This window comes from Elephas maximus, chromosome 8 (assembly GCF_024166365.1).
Source record: "Elephas maximus indicus isolate mEleMax1 chromosome 8, mEleMax1 primary haplotype, whole genome shotgun sequence".
NCBI classification, from domain to species: domain Eukaryota; kingdom Metazoa; phylum Chordata; class Mammalia; order Proboscidea; family Elephantidae; genus Elephas; species Elephas maximus.
The window spans coordinates 113,377,381-113,404,590 of record NC_064826.1 but is presented as its reverse complement, the minus strand read 5'-3'; the positions used below and the strand labels follow the sequence as shown (position 1 = coordinate 113,404,590).

Genomic DNA, 27,210 nt, shown 5'->3' with positions numbered 1-27,210 from the left:
CCCAGCCTTCCATCCCTATAGGATTCTTCTTAGCTTTAGCCAACACCTCTGGGTTTCTGCCTTGCCCAGGAGTTCCTCTTAGTCTCCGTGGAGAGGACGTCAGGGCTGCACAAACAGCATGTTCCTTTGCTCACTGGTTACTCTCACTTTGGTCCAAACTTGAGATCATAAGATCCTGGCAACTCTTACCCAAAGAAGGGAAAATTACCTTTTTTTTTTTTTTTTTAAGACAAATTGTTCCGTCATCCAGCCTCATTTGAAAGAATGGTTTATTTTTGCATTTTGGGGTTTGATCTATTTTTTGCAATGGAGATTTCCACTGAAAGTTAGAACACTGTTCACCTGTTTTTCTTATAAGCAAACAGTGTCTTCTCTTTCTCTTTTCACCCAACAGTGGTTATGTGGAGTCCACAAATGCTGATGATGTTGACAATCCCTTCGGAGACCTGACATCTCTAGCCAAGGCGCGGAGCTCTAAACCCTTGTATACAGACACGAGTCGGTGAGTTACATTCGTAAATATGTCCCTTGTTTTCTTCAGGATGAAACATGATGATTGACTTTATTACAAATGAAGGTATAAAAAATGTCCTGTTATTGGACATAATTTAAGAAGAAAGATTCCTGTTTCATGAAGTGTAGTTTGTCACAAAGGAGGTTACAGTTTCTGAGGTTGACTTACCTGGGGGTCTTGGGCAGGTCACTTCACCTCGGTGACTTCAGTTTCTTTATCTGAAACCTGCGGAGGAAAATGCCTCCGAGCAAGGTGGCAGCGAGGGGAACCAATGATGTTTGTAAAGCACCTGAGACGTGACTGACTGATAACTGATAGTTGTTAAAGTTGGTGAAACTTGGCTTTTTTTCAAAAACAAGATATGTGAATTTTTCAGTGTTAGGGTCTTGCTTTCCAGAACACTGCCCTGCTTAGCTGACATGCATGGTCCAATAGCCCTGGAGGTGTTTGTGGTCAGAGGCAACAGATAAGATGGCCACTAGTTACCTAAGGTTGAGGAAGGACCTCCTAAGTACCACCATTTGATATTTGGGATTCATCACAATAATCTTTATAGCTTCAGTTTTGCCAATGGGAAGGCTGAAGCTCAAAGAGGTTAAATGACTTCCCTACAATTCATGAGACAGACTCACAGCTGAAGTCCTGTGTCCTCTTCATTATTCCACTGAGCAGACTAATATTATGGACAATACCCTCAGTTTCTAGAATGATTGACAAACCTTGCAGAAGATTTCATCCAAGATAATATCATGAATCATGATAAGATTTTAAATGTTAATTTCTGTTTGTTTTTAAAACATCAGTGTGCCCATAAGCCAAACTAGTTAAATTTCACAATAGTTGCCCTTCTACTGACATATTCTGTTATTTGTTAAGTGCAATAATGTAGCCTACATAATTTTGAATTTTTCTATGTTATTTATTATGACTATCTAATTCTTTTTATTATTTGGCCAAACTATAAAATATATTTCAAAAGTAACATTCATTTTTTCTTAATGTTTTCTTTTTTGTTAATTTTTTTTTTAGTCGTGGTTTAGGAGAAAGTTTACAGCTCAAGTTAATTTCTCATACAAAAATTTATATACATATTATTATGTGACATTATTTGCAATCCCCACAACATGACACCACATACCACTTTTCTACCCCAGTTTTCTTGTGTCCATTCAACCAGTTCCTGTCCCTTCCTGCCTTCTTATTCTGCCTCCGGACAGGAGCTTCCCATTTGGTCTTGTGTATCTGATTGAACTAAGTAAGAAGTTCACTCCTCACGATTATTATTTTTTGTTTTATAGCCCAGTCTAATCTTTGTCTGAACAGCGGGTTTCAGGAATGGTTTTAGTTCTGGGTTAACAGAGCGTCCAATGGCCATAGTTTCAGGAGTTCCCCCAGTCAGACCACTAAGTCTGGTCTTCTTATGTGGATTTGAGTTCTGCTCTGTACTTTATCCTCCTACTCCCTCTGGAACTCTCTGTTGTGTTACCTGTCAGGGTGGTCATTGGTGTTAGCCAGGCACCATCTAGTTCTTCTGGTCTCCAGCTGATGGAGTCTCTGGTTTATGTGGATCTTTTGCCTCTTGGGCTAATATTTTGCATCTTTTATGTGTTCTTCGTTCTCCTTTGCTCCAATTAGGTTGGTTTGGCAATGGTTATAGTAAAAAAAATTTTTTTTTATAGTAAGCCTAAAAGAATTAAATTAAAGGAAAGATATGAGGATAAAACCAATTTTAAAATACTATACAGGCATGATAATTTAATGTTTCTCCTTTAAAATGTATATTTGAAGTTTGAAATGTTTTATGAAATATTCTTGCTGAAGAATCAAAATGTACTCTTTTAGATCATGCTTCAATGAGAGTAAAGAGAAGTCTAGCAGAATTTTAAAAAATTTGATACAAAAAATATAATTTAGCTTGAATAAATTTGGGGGTATGTCATTCTAACTTATCTTGCTGTTAATTTCTGTTTTTAAAGATATGAAATTGTGAGTGGATAATGGAAAAGAATTAAAGACCTTAACTGTTCTTATTCAATTTGGGCACTAGAGGGCCTCCAAGGTTGCAAGGTTTCTTTCCGTTTACAATTTTAAGAGGATCTTTTACTTTAACATTTTAACGTGAAGAAATAGTTTTCCATTTTTATTGTGAAATATTGAGAGATACAAAAATATATAACATTATAGGTAGAGGAAAATAATAAATAAATGCCTGTGTACACCCTTGCCTAGCTTAAGAAACAGAATCTCACCTGTATCTTTTAAACCGTCTGTGTGCCCATCCCAGTCTCATGGCCCTGGCTACGCCCTCCCCAACCCAGAAGACTCATCATCAGACTTTGAGCTTATCATTCACCTGCTTCGCTTTATAGTTTTACAACATATATGAATCTCTAAGCAATATGTCAAGTAGTTTGCACAATGCCACACTGAGCTAGAAAAATCAAGGTACAGAAGGAATATATATAAGGTGTCCATTGTATGAAGTTCAAAACCCAGAGACATAAACATACTGATTTTGTGCCTAGCAAGAAATTGAGCACTACCTTCTTCAGAAGCAAATTATCAACTTCATTATTTTCTCAGTGTAAACTTTCTTAAAAAGAAATGTCTTTACCATGTCTTTAGAGTTTTCCTCATGATTGATGTTACTTAATCATGGTGGCCTAGACAGGCCATGTCCCCACCCATTGAACGGAAGTAATATTTCAGATGAGTGTGGGTTGAGGTCACTGACTGTTGAGCTGGAGTGATTCCATTTATTGGAATCACCAATTTCCCGAACAGGTGAAAATTTCTTCAAATTTCCCAGATTAATTAATTTTGTTTTTCTGGTCACCAATTCATCTGATATGTCCAATGGTTTTTATATTGATGGTTACTGTACTATTATTTTTAAAATAGCTTATTTTTATTGTTGAATCTAATCATTATAGAAAAAGTACCAAAAAATTTGTAACAATGTAAAAATATAATTATACTTCACACATAAAAAAGTCATTATTAATATTTGGAATATTTCCATCTGCCATATGTATTGTTTTAGTCTTGCTTTTGTGTATTTATATAACTATGATCATACTGCATATAGAATTTTTACCACTACAACATATCATGGGTACATGTTATTATGAGCTCATCACATTTTGCTATTTGTATAGATGTAAAAAAAAAAAAAACTGTAATTAACTAGCTCACATAGATTATATATGTAAATTGTTTCTACTTTTTGCTATGATAAATAATGCTCTCAAACACTTTTTACATGAATCTTTTTCATGATTTGGAATTATTAAGGGAGAGTCCCAGACATGAACTGTAGCATCAAAATACATAAATATTCTGAAGCATGTTGCCAGATTATTTTCTGAAAGTGTTATGTAAATTTAGAGTGCAACTAGTGTTTTACGGCCAGGGTTTATGATGACCTTCAATGCTAGCACTAAAGCTCACTAAACACCTCTTCCTTTTTTCTAAATGTGTTCATCGAACAAATAATTCAAATATTTTTAAACTGTGAAATGTAAAGGATTTATTCCATTTTCAATCCCATTATTAAATATTTTGGGGTATTCTTTTTACTTTTTCCCCATGTATTTGTGAATGTGTGCTTTGTATAATTATGTGTATACTATTATTGTGTGCATCCATGTGTTGTGTGTGTGTGCATGCATGTGTGATTGAAGTATGCACTGGACATTTTTTCTGGACACTATGAAGGCTTACTGAAATCTCTCTAATGGCTGCATGGTTTTCTATAACATGGCTGTATAATATAGCCCAAGCCCTTACTAAAGTCTTTTTTTTTTTTTTTTCCTGTTGTAGACAATATAGCAATAAACAACCTCTGCCTATGTCTTTGGACAGTTATGCTACATTTCTGTAGAATACATTCCTAAAAATGAACTGATTGTGTGAAGTTTTCTCATTAAAATAAAAAATGTCTTCAAATTTGGTAGGCATGCCCAATTTTTAAGTGGCATTTAGAGTTAAGGAACTCAAAATATTTAATGCAGTTCTCACTGCAGTTCCTACTTTCTAACTTGAGACTAATTTAGGAACTAGGAGAACCCAAAATTTCCATCGGGTTCAATAGCAATTATAGAAGCTCAGGATGGTTAAACGACTTTTTCCTTCCTTCAACAAACGTGTGCTGAGAGTTTATTATATTGGAGTAAATTGTATGCAGGAATAGAATAATAATAATATTAATGAAACAAAGTTACCCTCATAGACTATGTTGAGCAGGAAAGTTACGGTAAAATAAGTGAATTTAACGTAAGGATTCCTATTTGATTTCATATCTGATTTTTTTAATCCTCTTTAATGCCAAAGTTATTTTCTTTGCAAGAGCTTAATGAACGAGGTTCAGCAGTTAATTTCTTTCAGTAATTATTTTATAGTTCCATGTAGTTTAAAGTGCTTTGCAGTCATCAGTCATCAGTGTAAGACGTGTAGCTATTACATGTAACAGCAGACCTGTGAAAAGTCAGAATCAAAAGCATTTAATCCTTGTCCTTCCTTAAGAAAATGAAAAGGAGCTGCTGAAAGTGCTTTTTCTTTGGTTGTTGACTCTAGAATGCCGGAACTAACTGGGATCTTATATACAAGCATCTCATCTAGTCTAGATCCTGTGCTTTACCAGTGAGGAAACTGAGGCTGAGAGCAGTCTGCCCAGGGAATTAAGACCATTAAAGTAGAAGCTGGCTGAGAACCCTTCAGATCCCAAGCCCAGGACTTTTTCAGTCACCATTTCCTGCTTTTCCAAATGACACAGGTCCCTTCACTACACTATCTTCTAAGTTGAATTTTTTTTTTTTTTTAATTTCAGGACCTCACATAGTTTTGTATTTATTATATTTTTACTTCAATGATTTCTTTGAGGAAGCATTTGCTAATAATGAGCAGTTGTCCAAATGATCCCCCAGGCAGCCGTGGCTGAGGTCTAAGGTGAAATGAGCGAGGTGGCCTGTCAGTCACTATGCCTTGTAAAAGAACAATTGTAGCACCTTTTTATTTTTTTCAATCTTACCACAACCTAGGTTAAAGAATAACATTATGAATAGTAGTTCCTTACGCTAACCCAAAACTTCTGCCTTTCAGAGTGCTTTCACATCTACTCTCTCATTTGTTTTTCAAAATAGTGTGATGAGACCAGAGCTGCGGAAACAGGTTCTATCCTTATTTTACAGATGAGGAGCCTGAGGCCAGAGTAAATGACTTAAGGAGCCCAAGATCACTCATTTCAGGAGTGGCTAAGAGCAGGCCAGAGAACAGCCTTCTCACGCCCACGGCAAAGGCTTGCTTTTTCAATCCACTTGGAAATGTCATTTGCCTTTGGCAAGTAACTGGTTCCTTGGGCTTCAGCCTTATCTAAAATCTCAAGGTTTCGGATTATATAATTTCTGTATCTCCTTCCGAATGTAAAAGCTGCAGATCCTAAGAACAAAGGAGGAAAAAAATATATAACCAGCACAGGATGATGATAATACAATAATACAATGCAAATAGTAATAACTGAACAAATCTTGGGGCCACAACCTGTTATTATATTCAGAGAAATACAGTTCAATGACTAAAAAACCAAAACCAAACCCATTGCCCTCAGTCAATTCTGACTCATAGCGACCCTATAAGATACAGTAGAATTGCCCATAGGATTTTCAAGGAGCAGCTGGTGGATTCAAACTACTGACCCTATGGTTAGCAGCCAAATGCTTAACTACTGCACCACCAAGGCCCTGCAATGACTAAAAATTATTATAAAATAATTCTAGTCTTATTTACATTTTTCATTGAGTAGTAAAAGCAATCAAATTCAAAACTCACTAGTAACCTCCTCTGCTTTCCTGTCTAGCTAGCTCTTACACTCCAGGTTCTCTGGAGGCTCTCCCTCACCTCTCCTTTCCACCCAACTCTCCCTGAAGCCAGGCCTTGATCCTTTCTGTCACTTCATTCTGCTCCTGCTCTCTTCCCACCTTTACCATTTTGTCCCCCACCCCTACTTCTGACATTCCTTAGTACATCTATTCCACACACTGCGTGCTGGGCATTAAGCCAGGCACTTTACCTCTATAACCTAACACCCTCTCCAACAACCCTGAAGCCAGGTACAAGGGACCGGCTCTGCCGGTAGCCATCTCATGCTCCCTGTCCCTGACTTTATATCAGTGATGCTTGCCCCATTTGGGTTACTTCAACCTTTAGAGATGCTTTTTTTTTTTTTTAATTTACACACTACCTTTGAAAGCTCTGAGAAGTCAGGCCTGCTTGATTCCTGCCTAAAACTGTACCTGACATATGCAGAATACCTCTCAAGAAAAAAAGAACAACAACAAAGACTCAAATCTGTTGCTGTCTAGTCGATTCTGACTCACAATGACCCTATAGGACAGCGTAGAACTACCCCATAGTGTTGCCAAGGCTATAATCTTTGTGGAAAAAGGCTGCCATGTCTTTCTCCCGTGAAGCAACTGGCGGGTTCGAAATGCCAGGCACTTAAGCACTGTGCCACCAAAAACCCAAAACCCAAACCCGTTGCTGTTGAGTCATAGCGACCCTATAGGATAGAGTAGAACTGCCCCTTAGGGTTTCCAAGTAGCAGCTGGTGGATTCGCACTGCCACCTTTTTGGTTAGCAGCCAAGCTCTTAACCACTGCACCACCAGGGCTCAAGAAAAGATTGTGGAATTGAACTTCCACTCACAGCCCTACTCTGCAAAGAACATACCCTAAATAAATACAAGACTCTCCTGGCTAGGCTGGAGGCCATGTGTGTAAGAGCAGGAGGGGGATTTCCCAGCAATGCAAATGATCCTTTCATCTTGATCTCTTTGTCTCCAAAGCCCAAGGCTTCTGGCTCCCTGCAGAGGCAGCAGGTGTCAACCCACAGCCAGATTGCCGGGGTTATGATGCAGTTCTACCACTTGTGAGCTTGGTTGTCTCTGAGCGTATTTTCTCCATATCAGTTCTCTCAACTACAAAACAAGGATGATAATAGGGGCTACCATACAGGGATTTTGTGAGAATTAAATATACCAATATATGTAAAGCATTTAGAAGGGTTCCTGGAACATACTACCAAGTCAATGAGTATTAGTCACATCTATAGCACAAACAGTTAACACGCTTGTCTGCTAACCCAAATGTTGCCATGAACTTTGGCTTCTGCTGGACGCAACTCCGTCCAGGGCCAAAAAGACAGAGAACGAGTTGGGGAGAAGAAAGGCACTTTATTGGTCTGCCAAGCAAGGAGACAGTCAGAGCTGCGTTCCGTCCAAAACTGCCTCGAAAGAAGCTTGTTGAGGCTGGTTTATATAGGCAGGATCAGTTTCAAAATACAAAATGGTATGCGCGCAGGCGCAGATCGCTTTAGAATGAGTAAGCATTTTTTAAGAGCAAGGTTCGATTCCCCTTGCAGGTGTAATTAACCATTTTTGTTTATTAGCATGTTAGCTCTCCAGGGGTGGAGAAATTACCATGCGTGAGGCAGTTAATGAGCTAAAGTTTAACTGGGGTGCCAAGATGGAGGGCAGGACTGGTTTTAGTCGGTTTTTGCCAGCCTGTGGCTGTTTCTCTTTAAGGAGGTCTGAGGAGGAAAAGAAAGAACAAAAGGAAATGGGATGGGTGAGGGGTTGTCTTGAGGCTAAGAAAAAATGACTCCAAGGCTCTAGCCCTGTCTTATAGAAGTGCCTCAGAAGAAAGGCCTGGTGATCTGCTTACAAAAACTCAGCCAGAGAAAACCCTGTGCAGCACAGCCCGACTCTGACTCGTGTGGAGTCCCGTGCCAAGTTCTCCACGGCAACTTTTTTTTTTTAATCTACAGAGAGAAATTGTAAAGATGTTTATATTTTTATCTGCATATATTCTACACATAACATGATTTTCCCGCCATTCTCTGTATTTTTATTTAAATTTTAATTACATTTCTTTAGCTACTTTTGTAACTCATATACTAAAACTTCTTTACTTTTTGAAAGTATTTAATGTGCATTTTATTATATAAGGATCCTCCGTGGCACAAGGGCTAAGCAATTGGCTGCTGACGAAAAAGTTGGCGGTTTGAACCCACCCAGTGGCTCCGTGGGAGATAGACACAGCAACCTGCTATCATAAAGACTGCAGCCTAGAAAACCCTATGGGCGGGTTCTAACCTGATGCATTGGGTCACAGGGCATCGAAATCAACACCTAACACCAACATATTTTATTATGCTTTATTGAGCAAAACCAATTAGTTGTAAACTTGGCAATAAGCTGTTAAAATTTACCCATTACTGAACCAAGTCCAGGCTTATTTGGGAAAAGAGGTACAAAAGAGGGTATTTAAAGGACTGGAAGCTGAGGAGAAAAAGACAAAAATGAAGATTTCTCATTTTTGAATTGGTTCCTGCTTCTCTTTGCTTTCCTCAAATGGGGGTGGGGGATGTCTTTTAACATGCAACTAACCTGGTAATTCATTTCAAAGCCTGTAAGTTTCAAAGTTTTTAAGAGCTTTGTTTCCTCCATCTAAGATGGTGTAGTGGTTAAGCACTACGGCTGCTAACCAAAGGGTCGGCAGTTCAAATCCGCCAGGCGCTCCTTGGAAACTCTATGGGGCAGTTCTAGCTGTCCTATAGGGTCACTATGACTTGGAATCAACTCAACAGCACTGGGTTTGGGAAGGCATAATAATCTTGTATCAGCAGGAGGTCTGTAAACTGTCCATCAGACTATTCTCCTTTTGATGTAAGCTCAGCCTGCTACAAAATTCCCCTCATGATATCATGTACACATTTACGGGGAATAATGATAAGCAATGTAGGTGAGGGCTTTTGTTTTCAAATATCTGGCTTTTTATTATGTAACTGAATTTATTTCTCAAGCATAAGGTGGCACAGTGGTTAAGAGGTCAGTTGCTAACCAAAAAGTCAGCAGTTCGAATCCACCAGTCACTCCTTGGAAATCCTATGGAGCAGTTCTACTCTGTCCTATAGGGTTGCTATAAGTCAGAAACGACTCAATGTCAATGGGTTTGGTTGTTTGGTTTTTAAGCAGCGTACTATTTTATGGTATCTTATTATTTGATATCACATAGACATTATATATCACATCATAGGTCCTTGGGTAGCACAAGCAGTTTATATTCATCTACTAAGCTAAAGACTGGTGGTTCAACCCACCCAGAGGTAAAGTAGAAAAAAGGCCTGACAACCTGCTTTTGTAAAGATTATAGCCAAGAGTACTCTATGGAGCAGTTCTACTCTGTAACACATGGAGTCACTGTGAGTAAGAATTGACTTGATAGCAGTGGGTTTAGTTTACCATATCACATCATATCTCATAACATAATGTAATACAAGGGTCACTATGAGTCGGAATTGACTCAACAGCAATGGGTTTGTTTTTGGTTTGGGTTATAATACCATTTAACATCAATGCTGTAGTATGCTATAGAAGCATATAGGGCCGTATGATGTTTTATAGCAGTTGCTTGTTTCCTTCTCCCTGATCTGTTAACTACTTGTAATGGTTAAGGTTGTGTGTCATCTTGGCTGGGCCATGATTCTCAGCGGTTTGGCAATTATATAATGATGTAGTTTGGCAGTTATGTAATGGAGTAAGTTGGCAATTATGTCATGACATAATTTGGCAGTTAATAATAATGTAATAACTTCCATGATGTGATCTGGGGTGATCAGCCAATCAATTGTAAGGGGAGTTTCCTTGGGGGCAGGGCGTGCATCCAATATATATGGACGTTCTGGCAAAGCTCACTGGCTTTTCCTCGTTCTGGATCTTGCACCCAGCTCATCATCATCTGACCTCTGGTTCTTGATGATGAGTCAGTGGCCCACCCTACTGCCTGCCAACCTTGGGATTCATCAGTTTCCACAGCCTGTGGACTAGCAGCCTGCTGTCTTACCTGCTGATCTCGGATTCATCAGCTTCCACAGCTACGTGAGTCAGGAGAAGCCTCCAGCCTGATGCCTAACCTACAGACTTGGGACTTGCCAGACACTCTACAACCACATGAGCCATTTCCTTGAGATGAATCTCTGTAAAGGAGCCCCAGTGGTGCAGTGTTTAAGTGCTCAGCTTCTAACTGAATGATTGGTGGCTGCAAACTGAATGGTTGTCTGTTCAAACCCACCAGCCACTCTGTGGTAGAAAGATGTGGCAATCTGCTTCCATAAAGATTACAGCCTTGAAACCCTATGGGGCAGTTTTGCCCTGTCCTATAGCGTCGCTGGTAGTGCAGTGGTTAAGAGCTCAGCTGCTTCAAATCCACCAGCCACTCCCTAGAAACCCTATGGGGCAGTTCTATTCTGTCCTTTATAGTTGGTATGAATCGGAATCGACTCATAGTGATCCTGGGTACAGCAGAACAAAACACTGCCTAGTCCTGCACCATCCTCACAATCATTACTATGTTTAAGCCCATTGTTGTTGCCACTGTGTCAATTCACCCAGAGAGTCTTCTTTTTCCCAGACCCTCTGTCTCCCCAAGCATGATGTCAGTGATTGTTAAGCGTGTATGTCAACTTGCCTAGGCCATGGTTATCAGTGGTTTGGCAGTTATAATGTAGTTTGGCAGTCCTATAATGATGTAATCACCTCCATGATGGGATCTACTGTGAGTAGCCAATCAGTTGAAAGGGAGTTTCCTTGGGGGCGTGGCCTGCATCCAATATAGGTGAGCTTTCTAGCAAGGCTCACTGGGTTTTGCTCACTCTGAATCCTGCAGCCAGCTCTTGTTCATCCGACCTCCAGTTCTTGGGACTTGAGCTAGCAGCTTACCTGCCGATCTTGGAATTTGTCAGTCTCCACAGCCTGTGAGCCAGAGGCTTGTTATCTGACCTGCTGATCTTGGGCTTGCCAGCTCCTGCAGCTACATGAGTCAAGAGAAGCCTCCAGCCTAACCCGTGGACTTAGGACTTTCCAGCCTCTACAACTACATGAGCCAATTCCTTAATATAAATCTCTCTCTATATATATATAGAGAGAGAGATGCTTCACTGTTTTTACATCTCTAGAGAACCCAGCCTAAAACAGTGTCCTTCTCCAGGGACTAGTCCCTTCTGATAACATGTCCCAAGTGCATGAGGTGAAGTCTCCCCATCCTCGCTTCCAAGGAGGACTCTGGCTGTACTTCTTCCAAGGTAGACTTGTTTGTTCTTCTGGCAGTCCATGGTGTATTCATTATTCTTCACCAACACCATAATTCAAAGGCAACAATTCTTCTTCAGTCTTCTTCTTCCTTGTCCAGCTTTCACGTGGATATGAGGCGATTGAAAATATCACTGCCTGGATCAGGCACACCTTAGTTCTTTGAGTGACATCTTTGCTTTTCAGCACTTTAAAGAGGTCTTTTGCAGCAGGTTTGCCCAGTGTAATACATTGTTTGATTTCTTGACTGTTGCTTCAGTGGGTGTTGACCGGGGATGCAATCCTTGACAACTTGAATACTTTCTTCATTTATCATGATGTTGCTTATTGGTCCAGTTGTGAGGATTTTGGTTTTCTTTATGTTGAGGTATAATCCACTCTGAAGGGTGTAGTCTTTGATCTTCATCAGTAAGTTCTTTAAGCCCTCTTCACTTTCAGGAAGCAAGGTTGTGTATAGGTGTGTGTGTATATCTTAGTATGTCTTCGGATGGGTTTCTCTAGAGATGCAAAAGCCACATAATTCACTGGTTTTGCTTCTCTAGAGAAACCCATCCTAAGACACTACTCTAGTGGAAGACTATGAGTTTAGAGGCATTTTAATTCTGTGGGTGTTTTAGGGTCAGTGGAAAAAAACCTCCCACACAAATGAAGAGTATTTCCTTTGCAACATGCATGGAAGCTTTAAAGAATGCTTGGGGGAGAGATATACACATGAATAATTTTGGTTCACTTTTTATTACCGCCTTAACTTAGAGCTACATGTCTTCAAGAACATTCCCAGCAAAACTGAAGGGCACTGCCTAGAATTTGACAGCATTAGTTCATTCGCCCAGGTTCCTCCAAAAAGTCTGAAAATGTAGGGCTAAAGCAGAGCTTTCCAAACTTCTCTGCACGTTAAAATCATCTGGAGAGCTTTTGAAAAGCCCAATTCTCAGGTTACACCCCTTTGCCAATTAAATCAGAAGGTCTGGGAGTGGAAGCCAGGTACAGCACCTTTTAAAGATCCCATGAGATTCCAAGTGCAGTACCATTTGGAAACAATGCTCTTAACATCTTCATAGCATCCGTACTGGATAAAAGCATGCTCCATTTACACAGCTCCTATTTTCTAAATAACTTATTTCTTTACAATCTTGTGTTTCAGCTAAAATTAGTTAAGCACCTACTGAGTGCTGATGATTTGCTAGCTGCTTTCACATCCATTTAATTTATTAATCCCTGAGTACTGCTATGAGTTAAAAAAAGTTAGTGCTATCTTTATTCTTCAGTTGACTGAGTAAGGCTGAGAGTGCCTTCCTCATTTGAGTAAAAACTTACATTTGGTTGTGGGGCTCCCAGTACTCAACCCAGTGCTGTTGAGTAGATTAAGTAGATTCAGACTCATAGCGACCCTATGCACAACAGAACGAAACACTGCCCAGAATTGTGCCATTCTCACAGTTGTTCTTATGCTTGAGCCCATTGTTGTAGCCACTGTGTCAATCCACCTTATTGAGGGTCTTCCTCTTTTTCACTGACCCTCTACTTTACCAAGCATGATGTCCTTCTCCAGGGGCTGATCCCTCCTGATAACATGTCCAAGATATGTGAGATGAAGTCTCACCATCCTCGCTTCTAGGGAGCATTCTGGCTGTACTTCTTCCAAGACAGGTTTGTCCATTCTTTTGACAATCCATGGTATATTCAATATTCTTTGCCAACACCAAAATTCAAAGGCATCAGTTCTTCTTCAGTCTTCCTTATTCATTGTCCAGCTTTCACATGCACAGGAGGTGATTGAAAACACTGTGGCTTGGGTCAGGCGCACCTTAGTCTTCAAGGTGACATCTTTGCTTTTTTTTTTTAACACTTTAAAGAGATCTCTTGCCACAGATTTTCCCAGTGCAGTGCATTATTTGATTTCTTGACTGCTGTTTCCGTGAGTAGTGATTATGGATCCAAGTAAAACAAAATCTTGGACAATTTCAATTTTTTCTCTGTTTATTATGCTCTTTTGCTGACTTATTTTCCAAATCTCATAAAAATCCATTAATTTATACCATTTATTCCAGTGTTGCCCTGGAGTTAATTTCTCTTCCTTATACTAGTTCAGGATTTTATTGCCTCCAAGTGAATAAGATATCACCTACAGAGTCATAGATTATAAAGTTGGGAGAAACATGTGAGGTCTATTTGTGCAATCCCCTGCCTGGTAATTTTTTTTTTCTCTAGCATTCCTACATCAACACTTCATCAATGCGTGTTAGGATTCCAAGAAATTGCAATATTAAAAACAGAAAAAAGTTGTTGTCAAGTCCATTCTGATACATTGTGACCCCATGAGCCTCAGAGTAGAACCACACTCCATAGATTTTTTTTATGGTTGTGTGACCTTTTGGAAGGAGATTGTCAGGGGTTTCTTCCAAAGTACTTCTGGGTGGGTTCGAACTGCTAACCTTTTGGTTAATAGCCGAATGCTTAATCTTTTATGCCATCTAAGGACTCCTATATTAATATTATTAAAATTAGTATTAATTTCCCTAGACCATTTCATCTAGAGTATCTCACTTTACTGTCACCCATGTCCTCCAGGTTGATGGTTTTACCCTTTTTCACAGATGAGAAATTAAGTCAATGGCCCAGATCTGAAAGCCAGTGAGCGGATACCTGGGGTCTGACCCTTTGTCTTGACTCTTGAAAACATACCCCTTTCACTACCCCTTCTCTCTTCTGTAAGGAGCCCTGGTAGTGCAGTGATTAAAGTGCTTGGCTGTTAATCAAAAGGTCAGTGGTTTGAACCCACCAGCCACTCCTCAGGAGAAAGACGTAGCAGTCTGATTCTGTAAAGATTATATCCTTGGAAATCCTATGGTGCATCTCTGCTCTGTCCTACAAGGTCACTATGGGCTGTGGGTTTGGTTTGAGTTGGTCTTTCATCTGTATGCCTTGGCACGTGACACTTTATGAATGAGCCACCTCCTTAAACTCCATACTTAGAAGATTATTCCTAAGATAAACAGTTCCTGGAGAAGTTTCGTTTGGTTTAGCGTGTGTGGGGGGAATGATGTAGATATACATAGCCAAGAGAGCCACAGGTGGAGCAGCCTTTGATTGAGGCAGAGGTTTGATTGTTGCGGCCTTGTTGCATTTTATCCATGCATCAATTTAGAATAAAGAACCACTCCAAAGGGTGTCGTGCATTGAAAGAAAGGCACCCAGGATGGGAAGCACAAACCACTGGTGGCTGGCATTCTCCTTACTATCAGTACGTTGCTGATGGTGCTGTTTCTCTTTCCACCTCTGAAATAAGCACAAAAAGCAAAGGCCATAGCATTGAATCGATACTAAAGCTGAATTCCATAAAAAAATGGTCTGATATTTAAATGAGCCTTGTGATTTGCATATAGTGTGTTCTTGCTCCTTGAAATGCAGTGTAAATCTTAACTCTAAGTATTTTATAAACTTCTTCAGGTGAAGGCAGCATGTCTTAAGCTGTACACAGGGTGGAACCTCACATAGGGCCTGTCCCTATAATTCAGATTTACTACCTCTCAGGATTATCGTACCCACCAAACAAAATAATCTGTGTAAAGTAGATTGTATGCTATAAAGATGGCACAAATACTAGTTATTCTTACTGTATATTTCTCCAAATTCTCTATATAAATATTGCTTTTGAATGTTCATTTGCTTTTCATAGTTTTTTTTTTTTTTTTCTATTCACACTAAAGAATCTCCCCTGTGCTGTCTTACTATTTTCTTTTTCCCCCTTAACTCCCTCATGGGTATGGGAAAAGGAAAGGGAGAGCAGAAAAAAAGTGAAATTAAACAAGCCAATATAGAATTAATATGCTTGTTTAAATTTGTTTTCAGTGTGTGCAGTTTTAGGAAATTATCTGAAATAGGTCATGTAGCATGTTCATGGTGACATGAAAGACCATTTTATAAAAAATACCTCAGTTGCAAAAGTAAGGGCGTGTGCCCACTAGTATTAAAATCAGCATTCTGCGATGTTAGGTTTGGAGTATGGTCTGCCATTTGGTAAACAACTAGTCTCTTTCTTCATCATGAAACCCACCTCGGTAGTGAATCTTGTGTATAAAGTACATGCAAATATAAAATAATAGAAAAGCGTGGACTAGAAATAAATTTTTGCAATGCTAGAGTAGAGCTGTAATCTACATATCTCTGCATCAGCGTGCCCCATGCTTGCTTTCTCCTGTTTGGACAACCCATGTTACAGAACCTAGATAGGCAAAAAAAACAGAGTCATCCTCCTTTATGGTTTTCATATCTGAGTGCTAGTTACCATGGCTAGTCACAAGTCATCATTTTAATCTCTTCTCTCTTCTCTCTTTAACTCTTTGCTTTAGCTCTGGCAACATCCCAGGATACACCGGCAAGGTTCATTTCACAGCCACCCACCCAGCAAATTCTAATATTCCACCAACAACCCCATCACCAGACTCAGAAGTGCATCGGTAAGTATGAATCCTATTACTCAATTTTCTCAGACACATTAGGGAGAGATTCTAATTATGGTTATTCCATTAAAGAACAATTAAATACTAAGTGTAAATTCAAATTATTTTTAAAAATGGGGTGTCTAGTCCAAAAAGAGAGAGGAGTTTATTTTCCTACAGAGGGGATCCTTATTAAGCCTTAATTAGCGTCACTCTAAATTGCATCGAAAAGCATATGCAGATTAATGTTAATATTGAGGTGGCAGAATGGAGCGTATTAGGATGTTTAAGGCATTGTAGGTGGAGAACATCTTTGCCTCTTGGACTCACAGCTTTGCATATCATCCTTCTGCATCATTGTAAGAAGATGAATGTTTCTTGGGTGCATGAGAAATATTTGCATCAGACACATATTTACTTCTTGTGAACAATCACCTTACCTTTGCTAAAAGGCAAAATTCTGTTGAACATCATATATTTTTAGACAGATTTTTGCAAATTGAAAATAGAGGTTGGATGGAAGCCTGCTGAAAGCTCCTGTATTTGAAGCTGCTAGTGAGAAAAAGCACGCTATTATACATTATCGCTCAAATTTGAAAACATTTGGTCAAAGTCCTGGCCTTGCAAATAAGATGACACAGTTTTTGAAAATGCAAATGCAGCCTTCACCAGGTCTAGATGCTGGCCTGGTACAAATAAACAAACCCGTCCTGGTAGGACGGGAGTGGGGAGGGTGGTTGGTAATGTGTGTTTGGGGGAAGGGATCAGTTCCCACTCCCAAATGGCACTTTTTTCGCCTAGATTATTATTTTGGTAGAGCATTCATTCGTTCATCAAGCATTTATTGAGCATCCCTTCTGGGCTGTTGGAGGCACAGAGGATATAGTGGGGAACAAGGCAGAAAAGATCCCACACTCCAGAGCTTACATTTTGGCCTGAGAGCTAGATAATAAAGAAGTAGACAAGTAACTAAAGATGATTTTGGGTAGTAAGATGTACTGTGAAGAAGAAAAACTGGGTGATGTGGGAGAGGTGATAAACTAGAAAGTGCCTGGCAAGGGGCAGGCTATGGGGGTACCCGAGCCCAAGCTCCTGCTTCCACCAACTTCTTAAAAACATCTTGAAAATGATACAAAGAATGTCTGCTGGGAACAGAGGCAGCTCCTGTAAACAGGGAGAGCTCCTGAGTAAGAGCTTCTTGCATTCACCCAGCTGCTCATTCTCTCATCACTCACGCATTTGTTGGTCAATTTGTATGTTCTTTCATTAAATCAACAAAATTTTATAGTCCAATAATTACTGTATTTAATTAAATCACAAGAACTTCAAGTCTAGCAGTCAGGAAGAAACAATCGACACCTATAGTACAGGGTGACAAGCGTCACCCTCACCATCATTACTTACATTGACTGAGTACTTCTTATACCCAGGCACTCCACTAAGTACTTTGCATGTAGTAGTTTATTTAACTGTCCCAGCACCCTGGGAGGAAGGTACTGTTATTATTTCCATTTTACAGATAAGCAAACCTAGGCACATGGAGTTGCAGTGGTAATCTGATCTGCAAAAAAAAAGACCACACAGATGAAGCGATTTATGAGGTGATCCTGGGAGTGGGTGTTTGTTTCATAGGTAGCTGAGGGCCGCCTGCACCTAGGCATGGATTGCCCTGCTCCAGGGAGCCCTCAGCATGTAGAGCTCACCATGCAATATGGAATCATAGGATGGAGGCTCCTCAGGGCCATCCCTAACCTCTTCCATGCCACTGTGCATAGAGGATCCTAATCGCCTTCCACACTCCCTGCATGCGTGACCCAGCTCTAAGGGTAGGACAGGACTGATCTGGGAAAGGAAAGGTGCCTGCAGACAGAGAGCTTCATGGTATTATCTAAATTTTTGGTTTGATGATTGTCTGGAGTTCCTAGGCCATCTGCCGAGGACAGTTTTTAAAGGAGATCTTTGATTTTCTGAGCTAATATTTTGCACTCAGTTTTCTCTAAGGTGAAATGTCACAAATCCATATCCAAGGCAGGACTGGCAGAAATTTAGGCAAATAACATTTTATTTCATGGGAAGGACATAAAGAAACAATGTCAAAATTAACTGCATCCGTATATCTATATTTAAATTTGTTATCCCAAAAAAGGCAAGATTAAATTTTGTATCTAGATGGTTAACCATATAGGAGGGATCCAACTCAAAGATGCTATGTCAGGGAAAATGGCAGGCACCTTTCGGTTTCACAGTCTGTCTTCTCACCCCAAACAACGCAGATCCCACCCGCAGCATCCTGTTGGTTTAACATGTGTTTCTGCAACCACATAATCCAGCTACCTATCCAATATATGGTGAAATGTTCCTACTATCTTTCAGAGAAATCTTTATTTCTAATTGTAAAATTGTCACCTACTGCTACTACTAGAGAAAAGAGCTTGTGTCTTGCAGCAGGAAACTCATTTCCAGACTTAGGCCTATTGCAGAATCCTCGGTGGCCTTCACATTCATTTCACACCTCTTGTACATGTATCTGTCACCCAACTCCCCAGAGTGGGGCCAGAATTAATCAACCTCTGAGGTGGCTTCTCTGAGGTTCTTCTTCACAGAGTGCACATAAGGCCCCAGAGACACACATCCAGCGTCAGCCCCCAAAGTGTCACCTATACCGAAGGAGAGCTGGTGTTTGCTGGGGATCCAGATCTCCTCCAACCACAGCTCTGACTCCAGAGTCTAGATGGCCCAGAGTGAGAAAGCACAGAGGCTGGCTGGTGCCCTCAGCCAGAAGCCCTCTGCACTGCATTTAGCCCTGCCCTCCTGGTCCTATGTTCAGAGGAAATTTGCTCCTTTTAGGCCTTCAAGGCTTTTCATCATCAAGTATCACCTCTGATTTTTTGTGACACTATAGTTACAGTTATGTTTGCTTAAAGTTTTCAGTGAAAGTGTGAGCCTAGGTCTCTCTTTGATGAGTATCATGAGAACTCCATGAGCTAACTTCCTCCTGATGGTACCTATCTGATATGATGCACTTTTTCCTGTTATTTTATTTGTAAGAAGCTGTCTATGCTCAGGCATTCCCTGGGAACTCCTGAATATCAACCTCAACTGTACCTCACTGCTCCTCTGCAATTCCCTCAGCTATTTTTAAGAGCCTACACCATTCCCCGAAGTGGCTATATTCCAGACCTTTCTACACCATGTAAACTTCCAATCCCATCTCCTCCTCAGGTCACTGTCAACAGAAGGTCTTACCATTTGCTTTCTGGTTCCCCACTATGGTCTGTGGAGACCTCCTTGTTTCTCTGTTGCCACTCCCTCTCCTCCTCACATTAGAATCTCTACTCCTGTCACCATTCTTTCTCTTCTCCTCCTAGGAAGACATGTCTCACTTTTTAAAGAAGGTCAGTCATTCCTTCTTCAATCTACTCCCGCTTCCTCCCTGCTTCCTATGAGGGCTTCGTCTCTCCCCACTTGGCCCACTGCTTATGAAGAAACGCACCACGTTTCCCTACTGTACAAAGCAAATGTGTTCCCCTCTGATCACCCTCCCCCCTCCACCCACCCCGCCACCCCCCCGCCTCTCTCCTTGTCTTCCTTTCACTTCTGAACTTCTCTAAAAAGCAACCACCCGCTCCTTTCACTCACTGCCTCCACTTCCTCTCTGCCCACTCTCTCCTTCACCCCTTACAATCTGAATTCTGACACCAGCAGTCAGAGAACATCCTCCTCTTGCCAGGCCACAGAGTTACGAAGAGACAGGAGAACAGGGGCCACGGCTCTCTCCATGGCATGGATGCCACATTTGGAGCTCTTTGGCCAATCAGCCTGCAAAGTCAGCTTGGGTTAAATTGTTTACGCCTCGAATGCCAACGAAGGGGCTGGTGGCCCTGAGATGCCCATATCGCATTTTGAGCAGGAAGGACAGGGTCAAGCCATGTCCTAGGACTAATATCAAGTGAAAAAAAAATCAAGTGAGGTGTAGAGAAATATAGGGGAAAGGAATTATGGGAAGAGATTTGAAGTGAAGAGCTAGGGAGGCGCAGGAGGTGGATAAGGAGAGGTTTTATGACTGCAAATTCATAAAGAAGGAAACGTGTACCAGTGCGTTTCTCTCCACTCCTATTTCTGTTAGAGCCCAGTGTTCCTTGCACATTCCCTCACACCAAAATGTAACCTTTACAGAAGTTTTAGCTTTCACTTCAACAGCCCTTTCCTCCAACATAAGAAAAAAGAAAACAAAAACAAAGAAAAGAGAACAATTATTACTTCTTGATAATCACAGCATAAAAACAAAGCCATTTTGGATTTGGTGGCTGTGTGTGGGTTATTTTGTGCAGGAACTTTGTAACTTGCTGCCACATGTGAGCGTCACATTGTGCACATGATTCCAATTTGTGGCAAATTTACAGCAAAATTACTGCAGGTAGTAGGCTTGTAGGGCGGCTCATGATAGTCAGTAGGCCATGTGTCAGAGTTGAGACTGCCAATAATGCACGTGAGAGGAAGGTCAGCAAAATTGACAGCCAAGGTAAGGAAATATCATCTGCATAGTCTTAGACTTTGTCATAGTTATCTTTGTTCTTTTAATTCTCACAACAAGTTTGGTAGAACACATTTATTCCCACTTGATAGATGAGCAAACTAAGAGTAAGTTTAAGAAAACCGTGTGAGAGCAGACAGCTTACAACCCATTAAAACCAGTTGTCGCTGAGCCAGCTCCAACTCCTGGAGAGTCCACGTGCAGAATAGAACTGTGCTCCACAGAGTTTTCAATGGCTGATTTTTTGGAAGTAGATTGCCAGAGTTTTCTTCTGAGGTACCTCTGGGTGGACTCAAATTTTCAAGCTTTCGGTTAGCAGTAGAGTGTGTTAACCATTTGCACCACCTCCTACCACCAGGGGAAACCCTAGTGGTGTAGTGGCTAAGTGCTACGGCTGCTAACCAAAGGGTTGGCAGTTCGAATCCGCCAGGCGCTCTTTGGAAACTCTGTGGGGCAGTTCAACTCTGTCCTATAGGGTCACTATGAGTCAGAACAGACTCGGCGGCACTGGGTTTGGTTTTTTTTTTTTTCTATCACCAAGTACTCCTACAACCCACTTAAAAAAAAAAAAAAAAAAAAAAAAAAACCGTTGTCATCCAGTCGATTCTGATGCATAGCAACCATATAGGACAGAGTAGAACTGCTCCATAGAGTTTCCTAGGAGTGGCTGGTGGATTGAAACTGCCAGCCTTTTGGTTAGCAGTTGTAGCTCTTAACAACTCCACCACCAGGGCTCCTACAACCCACTAGGAGACCTCTATTGCCTTTAGGATGAACATACACTCCTCAGCCACCATACAGCTTCTCCTCTTGGGGGTTCTGTCCACCCACCCTGACTCCTCTCTCACCACTCACCCATTTAGCCTCTCCCCAAATGTGCCATGCTGTCTCTCACCTCCATTTCCTTCCCCACACCACACCGCTGCCTACACCACCTCTCTTTTTCCGTTATCTGTCTAATTCCCTCAAACTCAAGGCCAATGTCCTTCCCTGCCCAGAGAGGCAACTGTGTGCTCCACGCTCCCGCGGCACCCTGGACCCACCCCATTCAGAGACTTTACCAGTGGTAACTGTTGACTTGTGTGACTGCCTCTGTATAGACTCACCTCCTTTGGGCTTTATTTTCTGTATTCTTAGCTCCTAATGTAATTCTAGGCACATAGTAGATTTTCAGTAAATGCAACTGAATGAAATAAGACCAGGAATACACACAATGATTCATAATAAGAGATCAGCTGCTAACCAAAAGGTCAGTTCGAATCTACCAGCCACTCCTTGGAAACCATGTTGGGCAGTTCTACTCTGTCCTATATGGTCATTGTGAATCAGAATTGACTCGTCAGCTATGGGTTTGGTTTTTTTCAGCCTCTCTTTCTGCTGTGTTCTCTCTCTCTCTCATACATGTTTATCATTAGTTGCAAAATAGATGAGGATATGTGTTTTTATGTTTATTTTAAGCATTCTTTTTTGTTTTTCTCTACTCCGTTACAGCATCTTACGGAAAGACACGGCAGTGGACTTTTTCCATCACCAGGGGCCTCTGTCTCGAATGGTCACAACTGTGAAACCCTACAACCCTTTCAACAGAAAGGAAAAAGAAACTGTAGACTACTGAAAGAGACCAGCCTGCTGAGTGAGACTGCTAAGACCTCAGTGTCGGCATTCCACACAGTGTGGTGGGAAATAAAGGTGCCTGGCCTGTACCCAGGGTGTCTGTAATGCCAATAAGCCCCCTGTGTCCTCTTCCTGCCTAAGGCAGAGTTCCTGAACCCCACCCTCGGCCAGTCTTCTGACCTGTCCGGGGGCTCTCTGCCTTGCCCTGGAATGCTACCATTTTGTGATGGCAGCTGAGGCTTTCCAAAGCCACCAATCACAGGGGTTTATTTTAGATGATTTCTCTGTGAGGTTGGAACACCAGGTCTACACAGAGATTTTGTGTCCTGACCAAGTTAACGCAAGAATGATAACTGTTGAGCACAGACCATGCAAAGGTAGAACCAAAGGGCACCAACAGAGATGATCTAGTCAAAACCCATATTTTCCCAATGAGAAAACGGAGTGACTGAGAAAGAAAGTGACAGGCCGTGACTGACAGCTGCATTCTGCTTCTCACAGAGGGGACAACATCACCTGGGAGATGACATTGCATGGGGAATGATGTTGAGGATGCAGACGGGACTAAATCCTCCCTTGTCCCAGTTGCTACTTCTTTCCGAGGGAGAAGTATCCCTCAGGTTCCACGAGGGTGATCAGGCAGAAAGTACCACCTCTGGCCACATTAGAGTTAGAGGGTGTCAGGAATCAGCCATGACCCTGCACCAGCTCACAGAGCCACTGAGAGTGGATGTGGGCTAGGGGAGATAACTGCTGCCATAAATAACTAGAGCTCCAAGAAAAATGCTTGCACTCTTTTGAGAGTAATTTGGCGCTGCTAAACTCACAGAAGTCTCTGGGTGATGTAAACAGTTAACACACTTGCCTGCTAACCAAAAGGCTGGATGGAGGTTTGAGTCCACCCAGGGTAACCTCGGAAGAAAGGCCTGGTTTACCTACTTCGGAAAAATTAGCCATAGAAAACCCTATGCAGTTCTACTCTGACACACATGGGGTCAGAATGAGTTGGAGTCAACTCAAAGGCAACTAACTGGTGGTATTATCTCACAGGAAGGGAAAAGCAGCTCTTTTGATTTGAAATCCTATATTGCCTCAGTTGAAAATGACCTAGGCTTTGAACTGAATCTGAAGAACATGTCTGTGTGCTGCTTTCCGGGCCTGCTCTGGGCTGTGACAAACAGGAAGATAAGCAGCCATGTTCCTGAATACCTGCCTGGCCCTCAAGACAAGTCTGATCTTGTATAATTATACTCAGAAAGAGCAATTCTATAAAAATCCAACCAAAATAAAAATCTTTGTCTCTGGAAGACTTTCACCAAAACACAAATGGAAAATATTAGCCTCATCCTAGAGGTAGATTCATTTAGTTCACTGAGATCACCTTCTTTGGTGAATATCCTAGGCAGGCCACTTTGTCAGCGGGTGCTACCGTCCAAACTCTTGGACCGCTCTTCATCATCTGGATCCTTCCGTGGCACTAACACCTGCTCTGGACATTCTTTGCAGGCTAAGACGTTGTTTCCAAGCTCTGCAATGCAGACATCTGGGCTCCTATCAGAGCATGAGCACATCTAACGCTGCTCTTGAAGGAAATGTTGTCTCTCCCTGTAGCCCCCTGGGCTGTATCCAGGAGAAGACAGATGGTGACTGTTTGCACTATGACTAGGTCAGATTGCTCACCTTTGAAGATAAAATGCAAACCCTGCTCACCACATATATAGACTCCAAGGTCAGCCACACCAATGGAGAAGATAGAAATTCCAGTGCCCTGACTCTTACCCATGTGTGTAAATTGCATTATTTGGGTTTCCATTGGCCAAAGCCCAACTGGAAGATAAAAGAATCAAGGAAGATAGTCTCGGGGATATTTAACTCCTCTTCAAGTTCTGAATTCTTGATGGTACCAGATACCAACATTCCTGGACCTCCTCAGGTTAGTGACTTGCCCCTCACTGTCATCCCCAAACCAAAGTCTTCCCTACGATATTATAATCTCAACTTTTATTTATCCCCAGGGATTATTCAAATACTGACTCTACAGAAGATCTTTGCATTTTTTATAAAACTAATGTGGGAGATGACGTTAGAAATTATTATAAAGTTCACCTGGAAGAGAAAATGTGAGCTAATTACCTTCCCTTAGCAGGTAAGGACATTACAATGTAATATTTTAAAACTATTGCAGAGGTACAACAATATAAAAAATATGATATTCATGATAGAGCAGAATAGAAAGTCCAGAAACGAAAACATAAAGAAATTATTCTAAACCCATGAATACAGGATAGATATTTGCAATAGATGATGGTGAGACAACCATTTGGAAAAAAAGAAGAAAGGTAGACCCAGATCTCACCCTTTAAACAAAAGTGAATTGTTCTTTGATCACTGATTTAAGTGGATAATTGAAAGCCTTTAGACAGATCACCTGGGAATTTACTGGATTGCTTTATAAGCTTGGGTGTGTGAAAAATCTTTTCAAACAGGACACTGAAGCCAAAAATCATAGAGGAAAAAACAATTTCCTAATGTAAAAAATACACCAACGGAAGTCAGAAAAACCCAACGGGAAAATATGTCAGATAAAGGTTCCTACTATTATCATAAAAAGAATCCACATTCGAAATATGATTACCCCAATAGGAACAAAGCAAAGGATATTAGCAAATAAATTGAAAAAATAAGAAAAAGGGCCAATAAGCAAATAAAAATGTTTATGCCCCATGAGTATTAGAGAAGTGACTATACTATTGCACTTTTCACACATGAATCTGTGTCCATAAGAGGAGATACATACCTTTACACACTACTGGTATGAGCTGGAATCGACTCAATGGCAAATAACAGCAACAATAACTAGGAGCTCCTTTCTATAGGGCATTTGGCAAAATGTTTCCATAGCCCTTACAAGTGGCATGTGTTTTGACTTAACAAGCAAATAATTAGACAAGTGAGCAAATATGTTTGTATAAAGAAGTTAAAGGTATATAATTTTAATTAAATGAGAGAAATTAGAAATAACTTACTGTCCAAGAGAAAATATGATAAAAGACTTGTGGTACATAAATATACTGACATACTACATATGCATTAAAAATATAATGTAGCTCTATATTTATTATCTTAGAAAGATATACATAAAATATTGGTAAGTGAAAAAGCAGATTTGACAACAGTATGTATCTTATTACCCTATTTTAATTTTATGCACAAACACACATGTGATACTTTGGAGAGCTGTACAAAAATGTTGTTGTTGTTTTAAGGTGCAGTCAAGTTTGTTCTGACTCATAGAGACCCTATGTACAACAGAACAAAATGTTGCCTGATCCTGCCCCATCCTCACAATTGTTGCTTTGTTTGAGCCTATTGTTGCAGCCACTGTGAAAATCCATCTCGTTGAGGGTCTTCCTCTTTTTCGCTGACCCTCTACCAAGGATGATGTCCTTCTCCAGGGACTGACCCCTCCTGATGACATGTCCAAAGAAAGTGCAACAAAGTCTCACCATCCTCCCTTCTAAGAAGCATTCTGACTATACTTCTTCCAAGACAGATTTGTTTGTTCTTCTGGAAGCCCATGGTGTATTCACTATTCTTTAATAACACCATGATTCAATGCATCAATTCTTCTTCAGTCTTCCTTATTCATTGTCCAGCTTTCACATGCATATGAGGCGATTGAAAATACCCTGCCTTGGGTAAGGCCCACCTTAGTCCTCAAAGTGACATCTTCACTTTGTAACACTTTAAAGAGGTTTTTTTGCAGCAGATTGGCCCAATTCAGTATGTCCTTTGATTTCTTGACTGCTGCTTCCATGGCTGTTGATTGTGGATCCAAGTAAAATGAAATCCTTTGCAACCTCAATTATTTTTCTGTTTATCATGATGTTGCTTATTAGTCTAGTTATAAGGATTTTTGTTTTCTTTCTGTTGAAGTGCAACCTATACTGAAGGCTATGATCTTTGATCTTCATCAGTAGGTGCTTCAAGTCCTCTTCACTTTCAGCAAGCAAGGTTGTGTCATCTGTGTATCACAGGTTGTTAATGAGTCTCCCTCCAATTCTGATGTTACTTTCTTCTTCATATAGTCTATCCTCTCTGATTATTTGATAACCAGATAGATTGAATAAGTATGATGGAAAGATATAACTCTGATGCTCAACTTTTCTGATTTTAAATCATGCAGGTATCCTCTTGTTATGTTTGAACAACTGCCTCTTGGTCTATGCACAGGTTCCACATGAACATAATTAAGTGTTCTGAAATTCCTGTTCTTCACAAAGTTATCCATAATTTGTTATGATCCACAGAGTTGAATGCCTTTGTATAGTCAATAAAACACAGGTAAACATCTTTTTGGTATCATCTGCTTTCAGCCAAGATCCATCTGACATTAGTAATGATATCCCTCAATCTATGTCCTCTTCCGAATCTAGCTTGAATTACTGGCAGTTCGTAGTTGATATACTACTGCAACTGGTTTTGAATCATCTTCAGCAAAATTTATTTGTGATATTAATGATAATTGTTCAATAATTTCTGCATTCTGTTGGATTACATTTCTTTGGAATGGGCACAAATATGTGTCTCTTCCAGTCTGTTGACCAGGTAGCTGTCTTCCAAATTTCTTAGCATAGACAAGTGAGCACTTCCAGCATTGCATCCATTTGTTGAAACATTTCAATTGGTAGTCCATCAATTCCTGGAGACTTGTTTTTCACCAATGCCTTCAGTGCAGTTTGGACTTCATTCAATACCTTCAGTTCTTGATAATATGCTACCTCCAGAAATGGTTGAACATCAACCGATTCTTTTGGTACAGTGACTCTGTGTACTCCTTTCATCTCTTTTGGGTGCTTCCTGTGTCATGCAATTTTTTTTTTGCCTATAGAATCCTTCAATATTATATCTCAAGTCTTATATTTTTTCTCCAGTTCTTTCAGCTTGAGAAATGTGGAGCATG

The 27,210-nt window shown here is 40.6% G+C and overlaps 1 protein-coding gene across 1 annotated transcript in view; it reads left to right on the top strand.

Moving 5' to 3' along the window:
- Nucleotides 1–25,299, top strand: part of SPATA48 (spermatogenesis associated 48) — a 117,012-nt gene extending 91,713 nt beyond the window's left edge. Inside the window, exons 7-9 of the mRNA XM_049893819.1 lie at nt 395–502; nt 16,010–16,117; nt 22,125–25,299. Coding sequence (XP_049749776.1) covers nt 395–502; nt 16,010–16,117; nt 22,125–22,248 — 340 coding nt within the window. The 3' untranslated portion in view covers nt 22,249–25,299. The remainder of the gene's footprint in view (nt 1–394; nt 503–16,009; nt 16,118–22,124) is intronic.
- Nucleotides 25,300–27,210: the final 1,911 nt, after the last annotated feature.